The 27,070-nt window shown below is 41.3% G+C and overlaps 3 protein-coding genes across 4 annotated transcripts; all 3 read right to left on the bottom strand.

The window, feature by feature from the left end:
* Window positions 1-989: 989 nt before the first annotated feature.
* nsd1a (nuclear receptor binding SET domain protein 1a) lies at window positions 990-18,596 on the bottom strand. Of its 2 annotated transcripts, none has more exons than XM_042493113.1 (23): window positions 18,187-18,596; window positions 16,725-17,587; window positions 15,224-15,365; window positions 14,871-15,043; window positions 12,950-14,789; window positions 12,733-12,857; window positions 11,554-11,773; window positions 10,952-11,055; window positions 10,816-10,869; window positions 9,805-10,023; window positions 9,606-9,698; window positions 8,277-8,400; window positions 7,972-8,172; window positions 6,378-6,557; window positions 5,481-5,637; window positions 5,150-5,355; window positions 4,895-5,007; window positions 4,135-4,404; window positions 3,916-4,032; window positions 3,667-3,808; window positions 3,449-3,555; window positions 3,137-3,341; window positions 990-2,285 (listed from the first exon to the last, which is right to left on the bottom strand). In XM_042493113.1, exons 2-23 carry the CDS (start codon window positions 17,568-17,570, stop codon window positions 1,513-1,515), a joined length of 6,411 nt encoding a protein of 2,136 aa, XP_042349047.1. In that variant the 5' UTR covers window positions 17,571-17,587; window positions 18,187-18,596; the 3' UTR covers window positions 990-1,512. The 2 variants fall into 2 exon arrangements, with proteins under 2 accessions (XP_042349047.1, XP_042349048.1); XM_042493114.1 differs by having other exon boundaries at window positions 11,554-11,770.
* Window positions 18,597-19,574: 978 nt separating this feature from the next.
* si:ch1073-44g3.1 (UPF0461 protein C5orf24 homolog) lies at window positions 19,575-21,579 on the bottom strand. Its single transcript, XM_042493368.1, has 2 exons — window positions 21,334-21,579; window positions 19,575-21,057 (listed from the first exon to the last, which is right to left on the bottom strand). Exon 2 carries the CDS (start codon window positions 21,052-21,054, stop codon window positions 20,386-20,388), a length of 669 nt encoding a protein of 222 aa, XP_042349302.1. The 5' UTR covers window positions 21,055-21,057; window positions 21,334-21,579; the 3' UTR covers window positions 19,575-20,385.
* Window positions 21,580-21,857: 278 nt separating this feature from the next.
* atp5po (ATP synthase peripheral stalk subunit OSCP) lies at window positions 21,858-26,199 on the bottom strand. The gene is made up of 7 exons (XM_042493036.1): window positions 26,107-26,199; window positions 25,773-25,823; window positions 25,588-25,698; window positions 25,166-25,295; window positions 23,874-23,986; window positions 22,281-22,367; window positions 21,858-22,126 (listed from the first exon to the last, which is right to left on the bottom strand). Exons 1-7 carry the CDS (start codon window positions 26,131-26,133, stop codon window positions 22,016-22,018), a joined length of 630 nt encoding a protein of 209 aa, XP_042348970.1. The 5' UTR covers window positions 26,134-26,199; the 3' UTR covers window positions 21,858-22,015.
* Window positions 26,200-27,070: the final 871 nt, after the last annotated feature.

Raw genomic sequence — 27,070 nt, 5'->3', positions numbered from 1 at the left:
TGTTTCAGTTTTCTTTATATTTTTTACTGGTGCCCACCCCTACTCTCCTTTCTGAAGGTCATCGCTGTGTCTTTATTGTTGAGTATTTTTTAAAAGCTAAGCTAGACAGAAAAAAAATCCGATTTCTTTTCTTCTTTTTTTTAAAAGCTCATTTTAACGTCATTTTCCTGTCAGCATTTCCTAATTTCTTGTAATCTGCATGACATCTCTTGCCAAGTTGTTTGTTGCCTTCTTAGCCATGTTTGCTCTGAGTCTCAAAGGTTGAAATATTTGTACGAAGCATTCAGACATAACACAAGAAACTGGTGAGGATCCAGGTTTCAAATGGTTAATTGAAAAAAATAAACCTTCTGATACAATTTATGGTGAAAAAATAACCCGGGAAGTTACAGGAAGCACAATGACCACCAATAATAATAACAATAATAATACAAAAATTTAGATGTAAAAAATCTTCGGTTTTGGGGGGGCTCACTGGAAAGAGCGTCTAGAGTCCTTATTGCAGCAGCCCAGGTTTGAATCTGGCCCAGGCTCTTTGCTGCATGTCATCACCCTTTCTCTCTGTCACTATCACTAAAAAGCAGAAATTCAGAAAAATAACATTAAAAGAAAATAAATATTATACTCCCTGTCTCCTGGCTGCTCATGCATCTTGCTTATCAATCAAACATGTGCATGAAATATGTCAAGCTTTCAGCAGCTGACGTGAAAATATCCGGTGATGTTTCACCTTGACCCTTTTAGACAAGATTTCATGTGCCAGATACGACTGTAAGGGAATGAAATACAACGAAGAGCATAAGTACTTTGATTTTATTTTCTAAGTCAGTGAATGGGACAGAAGTGATGAATGCAAAAACAAATATAAGTTATATCCGTCATGCCTTTAGAGATTGCAGAATGTCACGGCATTACTTTATATCTCTGTGAAACTGTAAACCAGAACAAGAACAGGCTGTTTTTTTGTTTTTGTAGTGAGACATGTATGGTGGTGATGACTCCAGCAGGTTTATTTTTGCATTCCTCAGAAGCACCAAGCAGGTATTGTTGTGCCTAATTGTAACATGGACCAGTGGAAACTCTATTTTTGATCAACCTTGTAAATAGAAAGACAAAGTTAAGACAGTAACAACATAAGATGCCCTTATGATGATAGTTTGGTCAAGGTGAAATGTCTCACCTTTTTCTTATACTCCAAACGTTAAAAAAGGCCAAAAAATGTAAACAATGTTGAGAAAACGAACAAAAGAACATAACAGCACCAGACACAAATAAACATATCGACAGAAGTATAAAGAGACGGCCTGAGTCAGTCCTCGAGCCTTAGCACCAGCACACGTCCCCACCGTCAGTCCAGCAGTCTGGGGACGAGAAGGCAACGCGGTACCAAAGTGAAGGCAGTGTCGCGTTCAAGTAGGTACCAAAATATCAAACTCTTAGTTTTTACTAACTTTTCTGTCCTTTGAATGTCTGTTGGGAGTTTCTGCTGAGTAATTATGATGGTGGAAAGAGTCACTTGTCATCGTCCTCCACTCTCCCCCACTCCTCCAAGTCCTCCCCCTCCACCTCTCCATCACCATCTTCATCAACGTAATCACCCCAAGTGTCATACACGTCTCCTCCTTCGTCCTCCTCCTCTTCATCATCGCCCTCCTCCAGCAGATCCCTTCCATACAGCGGCTCGTCCTCCTCGTCCTCTACTATCTCCATCTCCTCCATGTCGTCCTCGTCCTCCTCTGCTTCTTCATCGTCGTCGTCGTCATCGTCCTCCACCTCTTCCACCTCTAAGCCGCACACCTCTCCATCCTCCACCTCACCGTCCTCTCGCTCCTCTTTGGAGGAGGTGGGAGTGGAGAACCGTTTCCCTTCAGTCCTGTCTGTGCAGTAAGACCTGCTGGAGGGGATGAAGCTGGAGGTCGCAGTCTTTGTGTTGATGTAGAGACGAGGAGGAGGCCCCTGCCTGGCCTGCACAGCCTCGCCAGCAGGGGGAGCGATGGAAGCACAACCGGCTCTGGAGTCTGCACCCAGCCTGAGAGCGACCGGCGCAGCCATGGCCCCGGGCCTCATGGAGGTCATGCTGGGCACGTATTCGCGGATCTCCCCCGGCTCCAGTGGGTCTGGACCACAGGGGTCGTGTTCACTGCAGGACAGCTTGCCGTCCAGCTTGGAGATGAAGAGCATGCCTTCACGATGCTCCTTACAGTACGAGCTGGGGCACATTTCACAGAACGAAGCTGCCTCTTTACCACAGATGTCACACTGGTGCCACGGACACTCCCATCGCCCTGGAGACAAGATCACTGTCATTACTAACTTAAGAACATATATCTTGTGGGTTTTTTATAGGCTGAAGATGCCAACAGTAAGATTTTGGATGAAAACAGAAGCTAATAAAAGTATAAATCACACAGTTTTGCATTGATGGCTCTGTTTTATAAAGCTCAGAGAGGTTCGGTCAAAATCTCTTTAAAATATTGGGATACTGAAACAACGGAAACTCAAAGGCAGCCACTCACCTGGGTGTGACTTTGAAAATGCATGTCTTATATGCATCTAGTATTACGCTCATCATTTAGTCCAAAACATGTTGCTATTTAGTGTTTTCAGTGACATCCAAATTTTCCACAATACCATTAACAAAATCTGACAACTTTATCCAACACTTTCAGAAGCATTAAAGGGACAGTTCACGACAAAACCGAAAATTCCTAGCTTTAAAAAACATGTTTTACCTGCAGTGCTGTTCATTAGAAAAGATTATTTTGGTGTGAGTTGCCAAATTTTAGAGATATTAGCCGTAGTGGAGATGTCTGCCTTCTCTGCTATATTATAGAACTGGATGGCACTCAGTTTGTGGCAACTCACACCAGAACAATCTTGACCGATGAAATCTGAGGACTGAGGAAAAATATGTATTTAAGATTTGGGGGTGAACTTTAATACCGTAAATAACTCCTTTATTATATTGTTATGTAAATGAACCAAAATATAGATTTTTTTCAAATTCTTGTAAATCTAGTCAAATCTAATCAGAGTCTGGCTACTCAAGAATTTAGTCAATATAGTGTCCCTTTAGTAGTGTAATGCTGGTTTTAAGTCCTCCTTACATGAACAGCAGCCCTCCACCTCTACTTGCCTGCAGGCCTCTTGGCCAGGTTGAGACAGTCAGCGTGATAAACCTTCGGGCAACCCGGCTTCTTACAGGACACTATCTGGCCCCCGTCCCCACAGCTGAAGCACTCGTCCTCTCTCTCTTTGGTCACCTCTTGCTTGGTCTTCTTCTTCATGGTGACCCTCCTCTTCCCTTCCTTCAGTTTCAGTTTCTCAGCTGACGGCTGGTTCTGATAAAAGAAAAGACAGTTACAAGGTGGCTCTTTGAGGTCGAACCTTTGGGCAGGGACAGTCAGAGGATCATCTTAAAGGGGCAAGAGTTTTCTAAAGCTTTTACCTTTGGCCTGACACCGAGGAAACCGCTGCAGTTGGGTGCTCCACATTTACAGACAGTTTTCCCGTTGCCAAGACACTCCAAGTTGTAGTTGAAGTTCAGCTCCACACCTAAAGAACACGTATTAGCTCTACAGTGTGCTCCAATGTGCAGATTAATGAAATAATCTGCATTCTTAATCCTACAAAACACAAAACACCAACAAGAAAAGTCTCTCAAACCTTTTGGGATGTCTTGTAGAGCAAACAGTCCCACCCTGGTGTCCCCGTTCACAGTCCACTTCTGAGTCTCACAGTTCGGCTGGCAGCAGTGGTTCATGAAGCGGGCCTGGTTCCCTTTGGGCCCGGCATCAATGATCCGGTCCTGGAATGACCAAACACAAACTGGTTTGCACCAAACATCTGATCTACATCTGATCTAAGATCTGTCATATACAGTGTTGTGTTTATGGCCATCGGACTCAGATTCACCTTGTCCAGTGTAAGCATGTAGAAGTTACAGATGTCGTTCTCCTGCGCGTGTCTGATCCTGGCTCGGCATTCCTCTTCGTCGATTACCTCTCCCACATATTCACTCACAAAGGCTCCCTGAGAGGCAGCGGTGAAATGATGAGATGATGAGTAAAGAATGGAGAAATAAGCGTATCACCGTCGCTCGTATTTGTCGTTATCTGATTTCTTCTAACGTACCTTCTTGATGTCTGACACGCCAACTAAACCCCAGCCGCAGGACAGAGTCCTGACGATCTCCACAGGTGTGTACTGGCGCTTTGTGAAGGCCTGGTTCTGACACCGCTCCCCTGCTGCACACACCTGAGGATGGCACTCATACATCAGCATGCGATTAATGCACTCGGAGTCGATGCCGCACGGGTTCTCATCAGACGCTTTACAGTTGCAGCGTGGGATCTCTGACAGGTCAGCAGTAAAGATCTGGACCTTCCCAACTGGCCGGTTTACCTAAGGGGCAGGGGGGGGGGGGGGGGGGGTCAGGTCAAGACAGGCAACTTCCTCATCCTAGGTGTTAAGTTTTGAGTCAAAACAAGTCAAAATGCGCTCTGAAGCCAAATTTAATGCCATTTTATGAAAAGAGTAATACTATTTCACATTTACAAAAGTCAGAAATGCTTTTTTAAAAATTCTATTAATTTGTTAAAATAATTTTGTTAAAGGTATACAATACAGGAACTGTCAGTTACTATTTGTTGACAATATCGCCAGGAAAAGTGAAAGTGAAAGCCAAATCCAGATTCACTCGTTTGCTTTTTTCAGCACTGTGTCTGCGATTTTGTCCTGGCATTTTTGCAAAGTCATGACCTCACCTGTAAAATTCAAGTAAATTTTTACATAGTATTTGATCACTGTGACTCTAAAGTTATCAAATTTGTGACTTGAGTCTAAGTCGTGTGACCCTAATCAACACTTTGATATGTGTTGACAGACACAGTACCTTAATGTGCCTGTATGGAGGGGGTTTCTTGTCATTCTTTCGGTCCTCCTGAAGCTGCTTCATCTCTTTTTCTGTCTGAAGCTCTCTGAACCGCTCCGCTGCTTCAGTCAGAGCTATAAAGACAAAAACATCACCTTTACATTGATATTTTGATCTGTTCGATGTTTATTTTTCAAAGTCAATACTTTATTTCTTCATACCAAAAGCAGGGACATAGACCTACTATGAAATACAACAATAGACACAAGCACTTACCCTTTTTGTACACTGCATCTGCACCCTTTCCCATTTTCTCAATGTTGTGAGTGTCTCCCTCCATGTAGGGGAAGACTCTGGCTTGGTATGTCCACACAAAATCTTTGGAGCCAAAGAATTGCACTGGAAACTCTCCCACCTCATGTTTCATCCTCAGTATGTTATTTGGGACATCTTTGGCCAGACAGACTTCAGCAGGCCACCACCTGAAGAGCCACACCAGGTTTCACAAATACAAACACAGGCACGTTAAGCTGCTGTCAGGAGCCACTCTGTGTGTGTGTGGGTGTGTGTCTGTGTGTGTATTGAGAAAGCAATGTTGTGACCTTACCTGTAACGCCCCCATTTGACCCACAGTATGTCCTTTATACGAGGCCTCTTTCCAGCTTTGCAGTCGTTGCAGAACCAGCTGCCCTGAGGCATCTCCATATTCAGACATTCCTGATGGAAAGCAGCAGGACAGGCCTCGCAGCACAGCAGACTGCCCCCTACAAAATCACAGCAATATGCACAGATTAGGTTATTTTCATTGGTTTATTTTTTAAATATTTTCTTTTATTGGTCTATAAATTGTTTACGACAAAAAAAAAACACATCACAGACTTTCAGAGCCCAAAGCTTATTTGGTTTAATCAACACTCCAGAAACCCCAAAGTTATTTGATTTACCACAATATGAAACAGAGAAAAACACGAGCAATTGTACACATGGCCAGTTGATAGATAGCAGATTATTTATCTGCTCTCACGAAAGGAGATAGGGCAGTGAAATCATATTAACCACACTGCAGCTGTGGCCATTTTCAATCGTCTGCGTCACTGATGGTGCTGAACTCAGAACATGTGCTAATGCAAAGACATATTTCTTTCGTGTTGTGTGGCTTTTTAAGATTCAGTTTCAGAGGCAGATCTAACAGATTAGACAGCATACAAATGGAAAGAAAAGCAGCTCTCTGCCATGAGGGAGCATTTAATTGGAAAATAGGATGAGGCATAAAAATTAATTTACAACACATTATGCTCTCCCAGAGAGTAAAGCGCAACATGTTTTTCAAAGTAACCACTTTTGTGGTTTTTATTGACATTCGAAAGATGGAGACATTTAAGAAAAATCTGCTCAAAGTTATTTAACAGTTTCAAATCTGAATTACACATAATTCATTTGTGATTGCAGTACTAAAGCTATTTTGATGACGGTTTAAATGATCATGAAACAAGCTCAGACTTACCCTCAGAACAGACGAAGCACCAGCTAACGTTGATGTGTTCGTGGTTCTTGCAGCCCTTACGAGGAGTGAAGTGGTTTGGACAGAGGAAGCTGTTGTTTGCCAGCACCAGGCTGCCTGCTGCCATACAGTTGTCATTGGCATGATAAGCCACAGGACAGCGAACACATCGAGCCAACCGACCTGTGGTTGAAAATACAGTTTAATTCATGCACATCTGGACATTTGATTGACGTTTTGTAACAATAACCCGATAAAACACAGTGCTTTCATGTCGTGAGCACTTTAAGTTTGAGCCAAAAGTCTGTGCTGCAAGTGTTTAATGGAGACTGATCAAATCCTAGACAACACACACGCTTTGTATTGCAGCATCAGGTGTTGTTTCAAGGATGCAGTATGAGGAAGGCATTTCAGGCTACTGGCACGGTTTCTATTGACACATGAACAAAGGTGCCAAAGAGTTATTACTTACAGTCACTAGATTAGGTATAGCTCTCATCTCGATATCAAGCAGCTCACTGCTCCACACAGTGAGTCACTCATAAAAAAAAAAAGTTTAATCGCGGAAACAAATTCTGATAACTCTGTTCATGAAGCTGAAATCCCTGTTATAATGACTTTAGAAGAGATGCTCAGTGTTTATCCAAACTAACAGGTGACCTGGAACTAACTCAATATTGTGTGCTGATATCAGAAAATCAGAAAACATTTTCAAGCAACCAAAATCCTTCATGAGTTCTGGGAATGTCAGATAAGGACAATGTGATGATGCTATTCGGCATATGATAAACATAAATAGAAGGTTCCACTTTTCAGGGTGATCAAGACTACAGGACGGTGCTGATGGTGATCAGGAATGTCCTATTGGTCCATTAGTGCATACACATAGCTGCTGAGCAGGTAAAAATGTAGTCAGGACTACAGTATAATCTTTGCCACGTTCATTCAGGAGGATAAAAGCAATATTTTCTATTATAAGAAACATGAGTCACTTTACTCATACGGTACCAAGTTCTCAGCTTAACTAGAGTTAGAATGCTTCAAACACATCTTCAACCCAGCAGCACTGACCATCTAATACAATCAGATAAGTGTCTCCAGTTAAGTATCTGACCAAATGTCTCCTCTTCTGTTCCTGAGTTATAACAATGAATGATGGCTGGAGAAGTGTTTTTTGCAGAACGTTATGATGTTGCAGTTTTAGATATAAATTATCATAACTTCATCACCTTATTCTGTTGGACAGTCTTGTGAAATGCTGTCAGTGTATGAGTTCTTGAATTATGGCCAAAAATATGTATTATGAGGTTACAGTGACCTTTGACTTCGACTACAAAATTCTAATCAGTCCACGACTGAGCCCAAGTGGAGGTTTGTGCCAAATGTGAAGAAATTCCCATAAAGGTGTAAGTAAGTGAGATGATAAAGTCGTGACTTTATTGATCCTCACTCTGTTCTGTACACACACACACACACACACACATACACACACCCGATTGATACATTTGCATTAATGGAGAGATGTCAGAGATGCCTTTGGACCTTGTTTATCATTGTTGTCACGTAGTTGAAATCCTGAGGCAAAGGTGGAGCTTACCTTTAGAGCTACAGGCGTTGAGGGGGTTGCTGATGTGGCAGGACAGACACACGTGCAGAGGGCAGCGGAAGCCTTTGTTATGCGGCTGGGTGGCCGAGAACGCCAATATACAGTCGGTGTGGTAGAACTTCCCACACAACGGTATAATGCAGCGCTTTACTCCATTATCAGACATCTTACACACAAAGCATGTGTGGACACCTGAAAGGAATAAAAAATGAAGCGTAGTTTTTTAAGTACATAAGGACGCACATTTTCTGATCAGTGACAGACTCAGCTGCGTGTCAGACACAACATGTACCCACCAGCTTTGCATTCTTGACAGAGGAATTTCCCCTTGGGAAGCGCCGACAGGCCGATACACTGCGGATGAAAGGCTCCGTAACAGTGGCCGTCACACACCAGCAGGTCTCCTGTCCGCTCACACACCTGCACAAATACACACAAACACACAATAAGAAACAGGCTGATAATCTACCTGTTAATACCAGTTCACAACAAAGATTAGTGATGAGACTAATTGAAACTTGCAACTACAGCTCTGCTCAGCAACAGCGACTGGACATCACAGTGTATTGTCTCCATAGCAACAACTCTGTACTATTCTGATCTCCAGTTTTTTAAGGCTTATTTAGAAGCTGAATATCTTTTGTAGCTCCTTAAAACATGAATGAAGATAGTGATAGTGAGGAGGAGCAGTAGTAATAAAAATGGCAAAAAACATTAACACAACAATTCATAATAAATACACCACAATAGTTTAACCTCCACCAATCAATTAGTTAATGACTGTATGCATGACTGTGTGTATGTGACATGCTCAGATAAAGCGAGCAGCGGCAGCCACACAACACATCGTGAGGATGGAAACTGACCTATGTGTCAACAGCCGCAGGGATGTAAATGGGACAGTCTTGGGGTCAGGGTTGTTGTCAGAAAATGCCACAGCAAGCAAACGTGTCAACATCTGACAGTTTGTAACTGACTTTACTGTAAGATGATTAGCTGTTCAAACAGGCAGGGTTCCCACACATTTTCATAGACCAAATGAAGAAAAATTTTCAAGACTTTTCAAGGACCCTTAATATTTTTTTTCTTTACCCCAGCTGCTCTGCGTTCTGCAGACTTCAAACTCTATTCTAACATAGTTTTAGTTAGCGGGCATACATGCAGAGACAGATGGAGAAAATAAAGAAACGCACGTGATGGTAAACAAAACGTCACACATCAGTGATTATTACTGCAACATTACTTCCTCAGCGACAGAAAATGATTTGGTGCTTTGTTACATTACATGGAAGGTAATCTATGGAAGATTACTGTAACAATTTCACTGAGCAAAAATCCTGGGCTTTTCCAAAACATTTGATTTTTACTAATTCTTTGACTTTTTCAGGTTTTTCATGATTGTGGGAGCCCTGAACAGGAGGCGCGCCTCATGTTCTCAAACCAACCACTGGCAACTTGACAAGCTGAGTCGCAGCCAACATTAGCTGGCCTGAGTTGAGCTGAGACAAGATGGTTTACTGCATCTTTTGTCTGCAACCTTCTAAAAAAAGTTAGTCTCATTGCAAATAAATGAGTCAAGCCATAAGAAGCAAAAAAAATATGTACTTTCTGATGGATTATCTCACCTGACAGACATTCTCCTTTAAGGGCGTAGCTCCGACTTTTCCTTTTACATCTGCTTGAGAGGAGAGGCTGTCATTCAAGTTACTAGACAGCACCTACAGAGACGCAGAAAGAGATGCCGTTACATTCGTGGACGCAGATTATTTTTCGTCTTTGATGGATGACTAATATCTTATTAGCCAAACAGTACAGCATGCAGACCTCAGGTTTGGCAGTTAGTGTTCCAGTGTGGACATTTTGTTTCTCCTCAGTGCAGGCGTCCACCTCGGGCTCCTGCTTGGGGGTCTTAGCTCCTCGAGGGCTGAGAGGCCTTTCTGGAGTGAGGACCACAGAGAGCTCTTTCCTCTCTGAGTGTTGGAGGGCAGCAGCAGGGGCGGAGGATGTGCTGGGCACAGGCTTCTTTTTCTTCACAGATCCAACCTATCCATTGGAAGATGTCATTGTCTTTGGGTTAAATATATTCACATTCATAATGTTTAGTGGTACATTGGGTTGCAACAGAATACTGCTTTTAATGTATAGCGTGGTATAAAAATTGATGGTTATCATACCATGTACAGTTGCTTTTCTAAATTGTAGAAATTTAATTTAACTATGTGGGTGTATGTATATATTTAATTACTTATTATATAGGTTTAAATGGATAAGGAAGCTAGTAAAGGGGTGGGATTGAACATGTTTTTTTTTTTACTTTTCACTCCTTTTTGAATATGTCAGGCAAGTCTTTTTGTATTTAGACATTTCTTTTGCTTTATGTTTTTCATTGTTTGCAATTATTACTTTGCTTTTTGTCTGTCTGTTTTTGTGTTTTTTTTAATTTCTTTATTTCCTTTTTTACATGTTCCAAATAAATACAAGTCATATCAAATATGTTATTAAAAAAATATATATACTGGATGAAGAATCTCACCTTTATTTGAGTTATTTTGAAAAGGGAGATTTTTTACACATACTTCCATTTAAAAAATAATTTCAAGGCACAATTTAAGTAATATAGCCTTTGCTTAACCAAAAAATCCTTCTTTTTTAACCCTTTAAGGGTCATGTAAATGTTAATACTACTACAACTACTACTACTAATAATAATAATAATAGTGTCATATCACAAAACCATAATATTTTCTTAGACGGTTATGATATCTTGAAAATCTCATACCGTTGCAACCCCAGTGGTATATGAGTTCAGTGATTGAGTTTGTGCTCTTGTAGTACCTGAGTTTTCTTGAGTTTCTCCTCTGAGGTAACTCCACTGTGTCGCTTTGGCTCCTAGAAACAGATTGTAAAACACACTTAACACATTGTCGTCCAAAGCCACGTCTCCCCCACTGCCAACTAAATTCCAACACACCTTCTTCTTTGTATGAGCAACAGACACTTCTTCTATGGTACACTCCAGCACCCTGTGCGACAGCTTCCTTGGCCTCTTTCTTTCTTGGACCAATGACCCTGTGTCTAAAGAAAAAAATAATCTCAATAATAATGCAAATAGAAAAAATAACAAGTGACAAAAATGGTTATTTCATTCACAAAGATTTTAAATTTTCTGTCCAGCAACACCCATTTGTCTAGTTTATGTCATACAGCAAGTTACTGATACTGGCTTAAAGGTCCAGTGTGTAGGATTTAGTGCCAACTAGCTGTGAGGTTGCAGATTGCCAACTGAAACTTCTCCTGTGTGCAAACTGTGTCGGAAAACTACCGTGGCTGATGAAAAAGGCAAATGGCCCTACGAGTTTGTTCATTCGGGGCCACTTTAGGACAACATGAATGACTCTGTGGAAGAAAATCCACTCTGTATGTAGATATACATGACTTATTCTAAGGTAGTAAAAGCACAACAATTATTGGTTTAATGAAAACAAAGTTATGAATACTGAACAATATATCCCCCTAAATCCTACACACTGGACCATTAAACATAATATTCAGTAAAAAGACAAACTTATGTACCAGCTTCGGGAGGTAGATCGGTTTCTTCCGCTGTCTCCACATCAAGGGAGGGTTGTTTTGCGGCTGGAGATACTGAGGAGGCTACAGGAGAAAGTTCATCCTGAGACGGACTCTGCTCTGGCTCTGCCGGAGCATCCATGGGCTCAACAGAAGATGGGGCTGAGGTAATTGTTCCTGGTGAGGCGCTGACATCACAGAGTGCTGTCGTCCCTGACGTCTGCTGCACACACGGATAGAAATGAAGCGTTAACTTCCTATTATATTTGACATTTTCCAGAAATATACTGTACATATTTTTTTTTTGCAATATTACCTACGTAACCTATCATGACGACCATAAATGATGGAACGACATGCCTATTTGTACAGACATAATCATAATGGTGTGATTCCTATGGTGCGGAATTGATGATTCCCTAAAAATAGATTTTTCAGAGCAATTTACTCTACACCTGACTGATTTTATTAAATAAAGGTACAAGGTATTGGTTTTATATTTACAGAATATCGTAAACTACTGACCAACTGTCAGACCTTTACAGTCATAAAGTGAAAGGAAAAACAGACTCATCACTATGGACCCTTTAAGGCTCCTTTCAACAGCTCTCATCAGGCAGCCGCCTCAGAGAACATCTTTCTAAAACGTACAAAAAACCCTTTTAATGTCAATTTTAAACACGAAAAAAAGTCATTTTAATGCAGCCTGGTGCACCTGTTCTTATTTAATTACTAAACTGTTTGCCAATTCTCCCTTAAATCATCTGTTTTTTTTGTGTTTCCCTGTAGGTTAGACAGACTAGAGCTGGTAAGGGTATTGTGATGCCACTGAAAGGTGACCAAATCAAACACACCACTACCTTGAATAAAATTACACATTTCTCTGGATTTGAACACTGTTGGAAACATTTTGGATAACGTAAGTACACAACAGAGTATGTAACATAGGTGTAGTCGACATGTTAATTCAGTAATATTACATATTATACATTTGATGTATTTTTTTTTAGTGCAAGTCATTCATGGGTTTATGTTTTTACTTTGCTTGTGAGCACCTAATAAAGTCTTCTGAATCTTGAATATTTTTAAAATCTTTTTCGTGAACACACAATATTCGACGACTAAAATACTTCTGAATTACATCAATGACTTTGTAATTTGAAAAAAAAGGGGAGATCTCACCATTTTGGAATATTCTGAGGTGTGCTTCTTTGATTTCTTTTTTGGGGCAAATATTTGTTCATACTCCTCAGTTGACTCCAGGAGCCTTTTAGTTGGTTTCCGGAGACGTTTGTTTTCTGAATGTCCTGCATAAACACATAAACCACATTTAACATTTACACATATATACAGGTGTAACACTTCCTTACTCACTTTACCATCTTAGTTTGAGTCTTACCCGCTGTGCTGCTCGTCTCTGAGAGGTGCGAGTCGCTCTCTGCTTGCTTCTCAACTCCAAGATCGAGATCTAAGCACGGTCTCACGGTGTAAGACCCGTTCATCTCAGCAGACACCTCCACTTCACCCTTATTCTCAGCAGCCTCCTCAATCATCTGCCAGCGCTTCTTTGGAGCCACTGCGGATCCTGAGTTCTTGTCGAGGTAGCTGGCTGGGGGATCAGCAAGAACAGGAGGAGAAGAAGACCCAGGATCAGCTAAGTCAGCGTGGCCACTTACAAACTCCCTGCCGTAAGCCAAGTCAGCCAGGTCCGAAGACAGGCCAGGTATGCTAAGTTTCAGTTTGGCTGGTAGCCTTTGTTTTCTACGCGGCTTGTCTGAATTCCCGACCAAAGAGCGAACAGGAAAGTCTTCAAAATGGTAGGTGTCAGCTGTCATGATAGGTTTAGTCCTGTTCTTGGTTTTCACCGCTGTGTTTTTGGCTGCTGACTGCCCATTCTCTGTTTTAATCCCTGGAGAGAAACCATCACAAGAACCCTTCAGCTGTTCTCCTCCTGTAGAGGTTGGTATGACCAGGGGTTCCTCCTTGATCAGGACTGGTGATGGCGGAAGAGTCAGGGGTTTGCCTTCCTGTTCTCTGGTATCATGCATGTCTTTAAGAAGCATCAGGAAGGTACTGAACTTGTAATTGGAATCAGGCCGAAATGCAGTCAACTCAGAGTCGCTGCTGTCCTCCTTCACGAGAGATTTAAACATTAGTTCCTTGATATCCTGGAAAGCTTCCATTGGAGACAGAGATGAGGTTGGAGATGCAGAAAATGATAGATCTGGGTTTTCTGTCTTGACCTTAACCGGTTGCACAGTGGGTAGACTTGAGTCGGCACACTTAGACTTCATCAATGAGCCATTACGAATTTGTTTCTTATCAGGCTTTCTCGCACGCCTTTTTAAAGAGCTGTGATTTGTAGACGATGACGCACTGCTGGGTGATTCCCAGTCAGGAGACCTTTCGGTCTTGATGGGTGAATCAGTAGGTCTATTATCAGGACATTCATCAGCGTGGGCATGTGAGATTTGGCTTGAGGACAGTGCATCTTTGAGATTGGTGTCTTCCCCTGCTTTCAGAGCCCTTGTCATCAAACGACTGCTGGCAGGAAGGCTCAAAGAGTGCTTTTCAGTTGAACTGTTCGACAATTCATTGCAGCTGCCCAAACTCTGTTCAAAATGTGTAGCTTTAGATGACGATTTATTTGTTAAAACACAAGAGGAATCACCTGGGTCTGTTGAATGGTTCACTTTCTCAGTTAACTTGGCTTTAGCTTTTGTTAAACCCTGTTCTTTTCTGACCACGCTGTCCATATCCTGTATTGGAGACAATGCTGTGCGTTTAGGACGATGCAATATTGGGACTGAATCCAGGTCTGCATAAGGTGAGTCCTTTGGCTCATCTTTCAGTGCACGAGTTGTTGTATGAAACTGATCCGCCATCTTTGTGATGGTAGACGATTCCTTTGACCCGCCAACTATATGGCCGAATATGTCAGACAAACATTTCTTTTTCTTCTTACAAGCTTTGCTCTTATTGGATTGAACAGCAGCAGAGTTTTTGATGAGATCGTGCACGTTTCCGTTGGGGGCAATAGTGGGTGACGGGGAATGACCACGATCCACAGACACAGAGGGGCCCTCCTGTGGTTTTTCAGCCGGGAGCGGGCTGGGCACACGCTCCTCTCCATTGACAGATACTGAAAGCACGCTTTCAGTATTCCTTTGTCGAGATGGGAGCAGACACTCAGCTTCTGCCACACTGACTTTCCACGCAGTTAGTAAACTTTTGGGTATCTGCCAAGAACAGAAATAACTTTAAAAATGATGTTCACAATAACATGATATGATATTTTTCCAGTCATTTCATGGATTTACCGTATACTTGTAGTCTTTCTCCTTCTGCTTCCCTCTTCTTCTGAGCACAGGAAGGTCTTCAAACTGATGGCCTCCTTCAAAAGGAAGAATGGCATTCCCAGGAACCCAGGAGCACTCTGCAATCTCTCCAATCGTCTCCAAGAAGTACATCCGACAAGGACGAGGACTGGGGACTGAAACAAAATGAAAATAACGGTAAGCCTTTACCTTGCACACACAATATATTTCCTTTGGTTGGTGATAACCTGTAAAGGTAAAGGTAGAGTTGTGGGAAACACTCTAACAATTTAATTTTAAAATCTATCTTTGAATCAAATCTTCTGTCTTCACTCTCTATCTAAATGAAACCTCACCTTTCATCTTGGTGCAGGTCCCCTGGTCTGGGTCACAGGTGATGTGGCAGGGCCACCAGGGCCGTCTGTTGAATTTAGCCCACACCAAGTCCCCCTCTGTGTATTTCACCGCAGGAACAGACTTCTTCTTTGGGCTGTTGGACTAACGAGGACAGTAGACATACTTTAATATATACTAAAGAAAGTGGTGGTCATGTATATTAAACTGTTAGTATCAAAACCAAATTCATTCTGACATTCTGAATGCATTATTTAACTTCTTCCTGATATAATATTCACGCTGTTAGGAACCTGTATTGTCTGTTCTGTCAGCACTGATTTTCAACTGTTATCTGTTGTCTTGTGTTCATTTTTTTTTTTTTTTGCTCCCCATATATTAGGGATGTAAGTAAATACAGATACACTTGATTGACACAATTAAGGCTGCACAATTTGTCGAAATATTATTGAAACAATATGGCCAAGTTCAATATCCAAATCACAGGAGATGCAATTTTTTGATAAAGGCAAAATGTGTCACACTATACTGTTATAAATAAAGCACTGGGGTCATACAGAGATATCCCCACCTACAAATCACATTCCAGGTGTAAGGGAACACGAAGATCACATCATCATTATTTGTATATGTTTTTTTGAGTTATCATGAAATGCAAAAATTACCTTTACCACTAAAACTATGACTCTTATTGCACATTCCGATTGCAAAATCCGTCAAAAATAACTGCAACATTTTTTTATAACGTGCAATTGTAATCATCACATATGTTTTGTGATACTGAATCGATTCTCAAAAACACCGTAAAGATTGTTAGTTAATCATTTACTTGCAAAGATTTGTGGCAGCGGTTCATTTTGTGTTGTGTTTAAATCCCTGAACTCTGAACTACACCGTTGTACGCTATCTTCAGCAATCTGACTCTTCCACTCAAATGCAACCACATAGGCTAGCATAAACTCAAAGAACACGGGCCTATGAAACACAAGCTCCTAAAATTAGATTTTTTTTAAAAAAATTGCAATATATTGCTGAGCTAACAGGATAGCAATATATCGCAGTATATTAAATTGTAAACCCTGTCATATGTATCGCCAGATTCTTTTTCATACACAGGCGTACTACATATGGTCCAATTAATTAAAATGACACATAGGGTGTCATAGAAACAGGTCTACAGCTGGTCAGGTGGTCCAGGTACAAGAAAATTATAATTAATTATCTCTCAAAAGCACAGGCATTATTACTGTCTTTACAAACCAGTCAAGGAGACATGCACATCCCAAGGTCCAATAGAGCAGGTGCTGGACCAAATGAACCTCTGGTAAAATAGAGAACAAATAAATCCGCACACCAAGCGGCTCCCTTATTTGTTTTCTACTTGTCATTCTTACTGCCTTTCTCAGTGGAAATAAAAAAGATAAGCTTTGACAACATCATGAAGCCTTGGTTGTACCGAGGTGAAGGCACAGCGAGTATTCACAGCGATCGTTGCAGACTCACATTAGAGTTGGTGCTGGCTGGTGAAATAAGTCCAGGGTCAACGGGAGAAGTAAGTTCACCATCACTGTCTGACTCCTCGCCCAAGCTCCATCCATCTCTCATAGTGATTTCTGGCAGTGCGCTGGGGCTTAGTGTAGGGTTGAGTTCGGATATAGTTTTGGACATCAGGTTAAAGACAGTAGGTTTGTATGTTCTATTCCCCACCCCCGAGCTACCTGTGGTCTTACTGTCAGTCACAGTTCGGTCCTGACTCAACTTTGAGGAGTGGTGAAAAGGCGCCATGTCCTCACTACTACTGTCCTCCTCCTCCTCCTCCTCCTTGATGTCACTGCTGTCAAACAGCGTGGACTCAAAATGCAGGTCGCCATTGGGGATGGGTGAACAGCGCTCCATGCTGTCCGGACTGTGAGGAGAGAAGCCATTTCTGTTCACGTCCTGCAGAGCGTCAAAGGTCTCCATGTCATCATTGCCTGGAGAGGGAGGCAGCTGGACTGATGGTGCCTCAAACTCATCATCATCACTGATTGGGCTTGCACAGTGCAAGTGGTTCCTGGGATGGAGGTCTCTTTCTGGGTCAGGCCTGTTGACCACGGCGTTCAGGTCCTGCAGCCTCTTCAGCGGGCTGTAGCAGTGAGATCGGTCTGGTGGATTGTACCCAAGTACAGCTGACTGTTTGAGGCTGGAGGATGGCAGTTGCACGGCTGACGGTTGATCTGGCCCACGTCTCACAATGCCACATTGGTTTCCATAGGAAGTGCTCACAAGACCATTGAGGGGCCTCAGCTCTGGCTGGCCTGAGCCAAACACCGAGCCTACCCTAACAGCCGGTCTGTATGACTGATTCATGTTGTCATGGCTATATCCTGTCAGATAAAAACAAAAAGAGACAGGTTAGACAAGGTAAATGTGCCATCTAAGTTTCTAACTAGAATCTGTAACTATAATCAGACTTGCACACTGTAAATACAATGAAGCATGCTGATAGACACAGAACAAAACTGCGGAAACTGAGCGACAACCGAATAAACAGAAACCTTTAAAGGAGCATACAAGCCACTAACTAAATACGCACACACACACACATACACACACACACACCAATAAGCCGACATTGCATGGCCTCCATACTAGAGGCCGGTCGGACTGCACAAGACAAAACACAACCGCTGGCCCGCTCCTTTACACACATTTCATTCACAAACTATCAGAAAATAGTACCGCTTTGTCTGATGGTTGTGGGCCATGGCGATCGCTGACTACTACAGTCAATGGAGGAGCGGTGAGGCTGTAGCCTGGTAGAGGTGGTGACACTGAGCCATCACAGAAACACAGTGAGTGGCTCACACAAACAAGCTACAAGCCACACACCGACATAGGAAGCTACTATTCACTCACAAAAAACGGCTGATCGGCACTAAGTTCACAACACTATGAACACGTGGAAAAAAGGCGAAAAACTCACCATTTGGAGGTCGGTCACTGTGAAACCAACAGTTTGATAATGTGGCACAAAGCGAGTCTTGTGCTCGGTTTGTGAAAGCGAATCTGCACAATCCCAGCTGCAGCAGCACTAGCAGTAGGCCAAGGCACAGCTCTCATTCTCTGCACTTCATCGCCTCATCAGCGGCGGCCCCCTGAAAAACTGTCACCTCAGACACAAAATAACAAGGAAATCTCCAGTGCGCTGCAACATCATACAGCGGCGAAATTCAGTGTGCCATAACCGGTCCCCTAACAGCCACAGCGGCTTATTTACTACATGATTTTTGCCTACTGTCGAAGTGCCCCCGGTTATGTTAAAACAAGCCCAGACTGACTGTGTTGGTGAGCAGCAACCAATCGGCACTGCTACCCAACCCCCCGTCTGCATAGGGCCGTGACACTCACCCTCCTAACACACACGCGCACACTTGCAAGCACGCACGTACACAAACACGCACGTGCGCGCGCATACATATCCAGGTGAAGTTTCTAATAGCGATTTAATAACAGGCAGAATAATCACAAATGAATGAATGACCCGTTTCAATTTGCCCCATTTCTGCGCCCATTGTTTCTGAGCTTTACTCTGCTGACGGGCCTGTGCGTGAGTGTGTGTGAGTGAGTGGCGCAGGGAGATCGAGGACACAAAATGATTGCAATGCGCTAACACGGCCTCTCCGGTCAAACTAAACTCCGTGCGCCATATTGCCTTTCCACAGAGTCCTCTGACATGAGGGAACAGGCCGCTAGGCGCTCAGAAAAAAACCCAGATAAAGAAGTCAGTGTGACTGTACGCGTGCATAAATCCGGGGTTTGCTCCGATTAAAAATACAAGTGATCGCCTTCCAGCTCGCCCTCACACAGTAATACAAATTTGGTGCGCGCACCGTGGATCAAATGGATTCATATCCACAAATGCGACAACTTAGAGAGCACAATAGGCTCGCTGCAGTGGGCCAGTCCTTGAAGATCAAACAAAGACCGTGCCGACTTGACAGCAGAGTATCTTCCCTCTCGGTACATTTTTAACAATCTGAGTTGGTTTAGATGTGTAGGTGGTTCATTTGTTTAACCGTTTGGATGAATGATCCAGTAGAAACACTATACAGATTCGAGAATTAACTCATTTTCTCATGTTAATACATCATCTATGTGGCGTTTACATTAAAACACGTCGCTTTGTTCGACTTTTTCACCATTTTTGCTATCACACTGTGGGACATCACGTCCAAAATAGTAAGATGATAAATGTTTGTACGTCGCGTTTTCATTTCACAGGGGGTAAATAAAGGTATTATCACAAAGTGATTAGTATTGTCTGGAGACATGGGCCCTCTTGTGTCCACAGAGAGAATTGCAGACTTTCAAATAGTTATATGAAAAAGACAATTTATTTTGGTTTCACATACAGCACATTAGCATTTATTACATATACCACAAAGCATTTTTCAGTTTTATTAAGTTCCCTAATGAACAGCATTACAACATACATGTAAATCCAGAAATGCTTATTGAGTTGAGTTTGAGGACTAAACAGGCTGTTACAATACATAATCCAAACTATATTCACAAAGTGCAGAAATAACTAATACTGTGTTCAAAAGGATATAATGCGGTGAGTTTTACCAGATCAAGCTGATTAAAAATACTATCGCAGTGTTCCCCTTATAGGTATGATGCAGGATAATATCATAAAATAAAAACACATTGAACTGGACGACGCACAGAGGACATCTATACATCCACATATGTATGCTCAGGAAAAGGCTGATTTGATTGGCTGGTTGTAAAATGCATTTTTTTTTTTTTATAAATGTAGAAAATGTCACAAGAACCTGGCCATAAAAATGTCAAAGCACAACTCAGAGGAACAAAATGCTTGAGGGAAACAAAAAAAGATTCACTCTCCAGTATGGCTTGAACCACAAACTGATAAATACATGTTTTCTATACTAACTGGTGTGATTAGTTCATACGCATGCATCTCTGCCAAACTGGAATAACATACTTCTTTCTAATTCAGTCATTTATTATGAGAGGATGAAGACAATGTCAAACACTGTACAAACACTCAGTCAGAGCCATTAGATGGCAAAAAGTCCTTTCCTTTTGAGTGAAATGTTTTCCGGAGCATCTTCTTGTTCATGCATTCAAAATGTTTATCTAGCACTGGGCAGAGCTATTCGCTGGTTTCGTCCACTTTGCCGCTGGGCTCGCAGAGGGGTCTTTTCTCCATCATGGTGTATGGAAAAGGTGGAACATCACAGCTCGTGAAGTCCAGTTTCTTGGGGCCACTGCAGTTGCTAAAGTCAAGTTTCTTGGCGCTGTCACAACCAAATTCCAGCTTCTTGAGCCGAGCTAGACTCTTGATGCTGCCGGGGGGCCTGCCGGGGCTCACCTTATATCCTGCTGCTTTGGTGGTACCAAGGGGCCTCCCTGGGCTTGTTTTGAATCCAGCTGCTCTAGTTGTCCCAAGTGGACGTCCAGTACTTGTACGGTAACCAGCTAACTTTGTGGTCCCTGATGGCCTCCCTCTCCGCCCTGACTTCACTATACCCTTCTTCTTCTTGGAGCCATCGGGCCCTGCAGCCTCACTGCCCCTGATTCTCACTGTCTGAGCTTGAAAGTCGCTCTGGGTGTCTTGCACTTGACATACCATGGCTTTGTGCATGCCCTGTGGCAAAGGGGCGAGGCCGGAAAGGGACAGCTGCAAACCAGGGGTGGTGGCAGAGGGGTAGAATTTGTTGGATTGTGTGCTACATAAATCAAAGTGGCTGGCTGGATGACAGTCCTCTGCCAGTCCACTCATACAATAGTTGCTGTTGCTGCTGGTCACCTGGTGCATCATTTTCTGTTGGGAGTGCAGAGAAACATAAACATTAGGTAGAAAAGCTACACATGGACACGTGCATCCAGACAAACAACCCAAACAAGCATCTTTAGTAGCTTACTTTCAGTGGAGCCAACAGGCCTCTTAGCGTTGCAACACAAAACACAAGTGATGTCAAGACAAAGCGAGCTGGACTATAACTGCAGTTTGCAACAACAATAAAGATGCATGCACGAAAATGTATATTGTTTTTTCCCCACAAAACTATTTTAAGAAGGTAAAATTAATTGTTCGTACCTCATTTGTTGGTGGATGTTAGATGGAAAGGGTTAATTTCGGATCGCATACATTTTCTTTCTCTGGCAGCCACAACATCTTTGAGAAGACGCTGCACAAACTGCGCCCTGACGTCCGGGAGGATTGTCGTGAAGCGGGGCTGCGATTTCGGTTGCCTATTTCATGCTCGTTTAATCCTTTAAACAGAGGTTTAGATGAGAGTGGCAGCCATTTTCGCCTGGAAAAAAAATTAATAAAACAGGATGCGCTGACCACGCATGCGCACAAAGGCTTCCAGGAAACGCAGAAGCAGAGCTGTGGTGATTCTGCCAAATTAAACAAAGGCGCATCTTGATAGCGAATTAACAAGGACCTCTAGTTACAACATGATTAAAATCATAAATATTACTACAGCAACTATAAAATTAGATTGCCCCGAATTTCCAATGAGTAAGAGAAGCATGTGTGAGGATCATTATTACTGGTCACTGACAGAAGATATGAACATTCAAGTGCCACAACACCAATGACAACAAAGATCATACTCGGGTTTTTGTACTTTTTATTAACATCCATATGAACTTAGGTAAAGACACTGGGTTGAAGGAGCAACTGCAGCGCTAGGACAGATAGCAATATACATTTATCAGCGTTTCCACCCAATGGTCGTCTCTAATCTTTTGCGAAATTAAGTCCACAGGACTTAAGTTTCCCTGATGAGCTTGGTCAGCTTCTGAATCTTTGTTTTGGTGGACATGTCCACATACTTGTCTCCGATACAGACGATCATGCCACCCAGGATTGAAGGATCCGACTGTGAAGAGGACACAACAGTTGAAATAACAGATGACTCAAAATTATCGGGGTTAGACTGGTTTTTAATCACTATGATGCAGATCAAAATAAAGTCACACCACCCTGAAAAATGGTCATTTGTATGTTTCTGGAATCGTGCATTGATACTCTACCTTTGTTTCCAGCTTGATACTTTCACCCTTCTGAAGAAAGCCCTTGAGAGCTACTTTCAGTTCAGCAAGATTGACTTCATCCAAAGGCTAAAATAGATACAATAAGAATTGGTCACATATTTACAGTTAAAAACACACGATAGGGAGTGTTGCATGTGAGGTGATAAGTTTTAAAGTGAAAGAGATTCAACAGGAATGTGCCAGAATATAGCCTTTTATAGTCATCATGCATATCTGTGTCAGATCAATCAATATAAGCAGATAATCATTTTAATCGATTTTTTCTTTTCGTTTCTCATGTAGGTTACCATCTCACTGACATTTTTATATTCATTACATGAATGCAGAAAAAATGAAACGGACAGCTTTGCTCAATGATTTAGAACATGCATTGTTTCTCATTTAACAAATCTACACAAGCTGGCCTCAGGAAAATCTAGTTTTGGTGCTGCGTCTCTTAGATTTTTTTTTTTTAAAGCTTTGAGGAAACAGCGTTTAATTTAGAGAAAAACATTTTTTATCATAAATATTTTAATGTACACACAGCACCAGCCTCAGGTAGCCTCAGGTTACTGTGAGGCAACGTATCATGGTTAGAGTAAAGTTAAAAAAAAAAAAGTTATGTATGAAAGGCCCAAAAATAAACACTAGTAGCTGTTACGTGGACAATATTTCTTTAATCTGAATGTAATAATTCTGATTAGAAATTCCAGCTGAACTGTTTGCATGGACGCTTAATTAAGGGATCTCATAGGATGTGCGTTTTCATGCCCCAAAGCATTTTCTGAATTTTTTATTTTTGACTTCCGCCCACTATGTAGAGTCTAAACTCCCTGAAATATTACAGCAGATTTTTTTTTTCCAGGCTTATTCTGGAAAAACAGATGTCCCCTACACATGTCACACACAGACATTTGCAGACAAAACAATTTAACAACTTTCCATAAATGTCTCATATGTCAGCTATTACGTCCAGCGACTCCACATTGCAACACGTGACAATGTTACAAACAAAAGAAAACATTTATTATTCAGAGTATTCACATAAGAATGTGATACTGGCAGGGTGCTAAATATTTATAGTATCTCAATTATTCTATAAAAATCAGCAGAAGCGCAAGCCACACTGCCTCTCCCTTGTACGTTACTATTGTCTTATGTCACTTTAAATTTTCGGTGGAGTACGGTAGCTCTGTGGGAGCACCCTCAATTTCATCGTACTGGTACAATGACAATAAAGACTATTCTTTTCTATTCTATTCTACTAGCTACGTCACCTAATGTTAACCACGTGGGGAAAATATGCGTAGGAAGTATTTATTCCAAAAAGACAGAGACAATTGAATTGGTGTTAACATAGTAATTAGGGACTAATATGTTTCTATTGAATGGATTATTCCCTCTCAGCTCACCTTATAATTTCACCCGATCAGGCCAGTTTTATTATGATTGGGCCATTATTCTTATTATTAGCGGAATATTAGGGTAAACGCACCAACTGTAAGCAGACTACTTTATTACTCTAAGTGTATTATTTAAACAGCATTTGTATGGGAAGGCTTCTGTCCCAAGCTTCGTCTGCCCTTTCCATACCTGAGCAGTGGTGACGGAGCAGACGACCTCCCCACGCTGTGCACTCATCATCTTGCCAAAGGCAGCGATAACATCACCAGTGAGCGTGAGACGACCATTGTCGGCCAAAACATCTGCAAAACAAAAAGCACTCGACATTTGAGCAAGATCTGATACCTTTGTTTCACTGCATTACCAACTGACGAAACAAGTACACGGCACTCATACTGTATTACTTCAGTTCCAAAATATATATATTGTTTGATTTCATCCAACTGGTCCTGCAATATAAATTAATAATTGTATGTACAATTTAGAAACATATACTCAAAGGTTAAATCACACTATGAACAATATCAATGTAGCACTCCTTTATGGACTGAACCACAGGGCTGGTGGAGTAACGTTGCTGTGAGAAATGCATTTTGGATCTTACAATTGGCTAACAGAAAAGCCATTTTATCTGTTTGCATTGTAGCATGTTTTTACACAATTACACTGCTCTCACTTAATCTGCACACTTTTCATATTAGTGACAACAAATGTTCCAAAAACAAAATGAACACAAATAAAAAAACAAAAACACCCTTCCACTGTCTGTAGGCCCACAGAACTATATAAATGTATACACTCTGTAAAATGCTAGTGTGGTCATTGGCTTTGTGACCTCTATGGAGGTCACAGGGTGAAAGACTTTGGAAAGAAAATAGAGACTTCAAGAGCTGCAGTTGATTCTGTTTTTTAACCACTGTCAGTTGTCTTTAAAAGAAGTCAAGATAAAAAAATCTAAACAAAAATGGTCTTAATTAGCACAAAATTGTATTCTTTACCATGTTACTTTAAAAGTGACAAAAAAGAGGTTGTGTATATCATTTTACCCAAGTCTGTATTGGGCAACAACCATAAAAAAATAAATCAGTTTGGGGCAAAGAAACCAAAGTCGTATTTAAAACTTAAAAACTCTGCATGTTTAGGTGTAGTTGTTATATTCCTGCACATTATTTATTATTGCATTACATACTTATTTATTATTTACACGTTGGTTCCTATGACCAAACTAAATAAAGTAACAGAGTGTATTACATGCTTTATTCTGGCATCTTTTTAGTACAAAAATTAAGTTTTGTATCTTTGGTGTGTGGACCCCTTTTACTGTCCATTATTATTCCTATAACCTCACTGAATGGCCTTTAACTTATTTGGTTTATACAATGTCACATACACTATATTCACGGAGCCTTCCTATAGTCCAGTCATATATGATAATGATAATGTCATGCTAAAACGCATATCAGCAATGAATGATCACTCACTGATGAGGTTGATAATGAGGGGCGAAACCTTGGCCTTTGCAAGAGCATCATTTAAGGTTTTCTGCTTGAGGCCGCGCTTTATGTGAGGATTCATTACAATGCTGGACATTTTGGGATCCTTGATGGCGGCCTGAAAAACAAGATGGCACACAGCAAAAGACAACTGAATTTTTCTACTAGAGGAAAGGCAGGATGAGTTTAAACAGCATGGACAATAGCAAAGGAAAAAAGACTTCACACTATTATCCCAAAGCTTTATTCCTTAGATAAACAACATGTTTGCTGATGTTTTTATTTTATTTTAATGGTGTAAATGAGATACATTTACACCTTAGTAGAAAATGTTGAGTAAAACACTACCTCTATCATCCATTGACCGTTACAACAGCAAACTGTTATTCAGGGTTTTCATTGTGACTTACAGACAGTTTTCCAAGCTCCTGCTCCACTTGGTCCAGTTTGTTCTGCTTACTGGCAGCTGAGAACAGAGCGGTGGCATAGCGGCCCTCCACTCCATACACCTGAATCGGAGGCTGTAAGGACATAAACACACACATTTAGCAAACTGCGATCACGGTCATGCTTCGTGCAGTGTGACGTTATTCACCTTAATCAGTTTCGCTGCAGGTCTGACCACAGACGTGCTGAACTGGCGGACCTAGAAAAGAAAAATTTAATTATGTCAACACAGAAAAAACAAATTGAGAGGTTATTGATTTCTGGCACGCTGTGTACCATTTACGTTACAGACGGCTAGCTAGTAGGCTAACACGTTAGCAGTCATTCAAGTGCAATGCCTCGTGTGAATATATTTGAAATTTAGCGTTACACCCTGGTCTTCAGATAGAAATACAACAATTCTATATACTTTTATTGTATATATTATTAGGTCAAAAAACTACCAAAGTGATTAAAAGCACCAAAATCATTGAATGTCTTACCTGCTGCCCTAGCATGAGTGCTGCCATTTTCTCCTACAGCTGTCTAGAGTAGAACGAACGACTGCGCATGTGCAATTGGAGAGGAAGACGTCTCAGTGTGGGTAATGTAGTCTTTTCAGTGTGGCGCATACTGACAGGTGTGGAAAAGGCAATCCAATCCAATGGACAACCACACACACACATTTCTGCTTAAAATATCTCACTAGAGAGAGAGAGAGAGAGAGAGAATGTAAAGAGAGAGAGAGAGAGAGAGAGAGAGAGAGAGAGAGAGACGTCAAGTGTTTCAATCAATTGCCCAGTTCCCACAATTGCCCCTGGTCTCCCCTTCATGTAATACATTAGTTCTTTTACTTTACAACTTGTCATGCAGGAATCCCGTCTTCTGGCATAGCCTCTTACTTTTAAACTTTATTGCCCACTTTAAAACATTTGTTAGAGAAGTAATCAAAAAGTACTCAGATGTAATAAACTGGTTACATTACTGTGATAGCTACAGCCTATAAATAATTACATTACTTATTAGATCTTCATCAGGGTAAAGCTGTAACCTATTACATTTTAAAAGTAACCTCAGCACTGCCAATGATTATGTTAATCTTAATTTCTGAAATAACTATGTTGCTAATTAGCTACCTATCTTACAACTGCTGATTTCACAGCTTAGTTTATGATTTTCCATGAGAACAGAAACTGCCCCTATACCACCTGCCAAAAAATGTAAATAGATTAAACAGAATTTTGATCATGGGTCACACCTGTGTTATTTATTATGTGAGCTATAATTAACATGACTGTTGGGATGTTTTCACCAACTAAGATAGGTAATTCCATATTTTCCATATTTACACAACAGAGTGTAACAAAAATCCAGTATAAAATTTAATATAGCCTATACAAACAAAACAGTAATAAAAAGCCAGGGGGATATTACATTAAATTAAAAAAAGACATACACATTTCAAGT

The sequence above is a fragment of the Plectropomus leopardus genome, chromosome 9, assembly GCF_008729295.1.
Source record: "Plectropomus leopardus isolate mb chromosome 9, YSFRI_Pleo_2.0, whole genome shotgun sequence".
In the NCBI taxonomy this organism is placed as follows: Eukaryota; Metazoa; Chordata; class Actinopteri; order Perciformes; family Serranidae; genus Plectropomus; species Plectropomus leopardus.
This window is presented reverse-complemented; position numbering and strand designations above follow the sequence as displayed.

What these genes read in the sequence shown, in the direction of transcription:
- si:ch1073-44g3.1 (XM_042493368.1), bottom strand. Translation starts at nt 21,054, where the DNA reads ATGATGCACCAGGTGACCAGCAGCAACAGCAACTATTGTATGAGTGGA.
- atp5po (XM_042493036.1), bottom strand. Translation starts at nt 26,133, where the DNA reads ATGGCAGCACTCATGCTAGGGCAGCAG. An exon ending in CACTCATGCTAGGGCAGCAG is followed by an intron (nt 25,824 to 26,106) that starts GTAAGACATTCA and finishes TTTCTTTTCTAG; the next exon opens with GTCCGCCAGTTCAGCACGTC. An exon ending in CCTCATTATCAACCTCATCA is followed by an intron (nt 23,987 to 25,165) that starts GTGAGTGATCAT and finishes TTTGTTTTGCAG; the next exon opens with ATGTTTTGGCCGACAATGGT.
- nsd1a (XM_042493113.1), bottom strand. Translation starts at nt 17,570, where the DNA reads ATGAATCAGTCATACAGACCGGCTGTTAGGGTAGGCTCGGTGTTTGGC. An exon ending in CACTAACTGCCAAACCTGAG is followed by an intron (nt 9,699 to 9,804) that starts GTCTGCATGCTG and finishes GCGTCTCTGTAG; the next exon opens with GTGCTGTCTAGTAACTTGAA. An exon ending in CAACGCCTGTAGCTCTAAAG is followed by an intron (nt 6,558 to 7,971) that starts GTAAGCTCCACC and finishes TTTCAACCACAG; the next exon opens with GTCGGTTGGCTCGATGTGTT.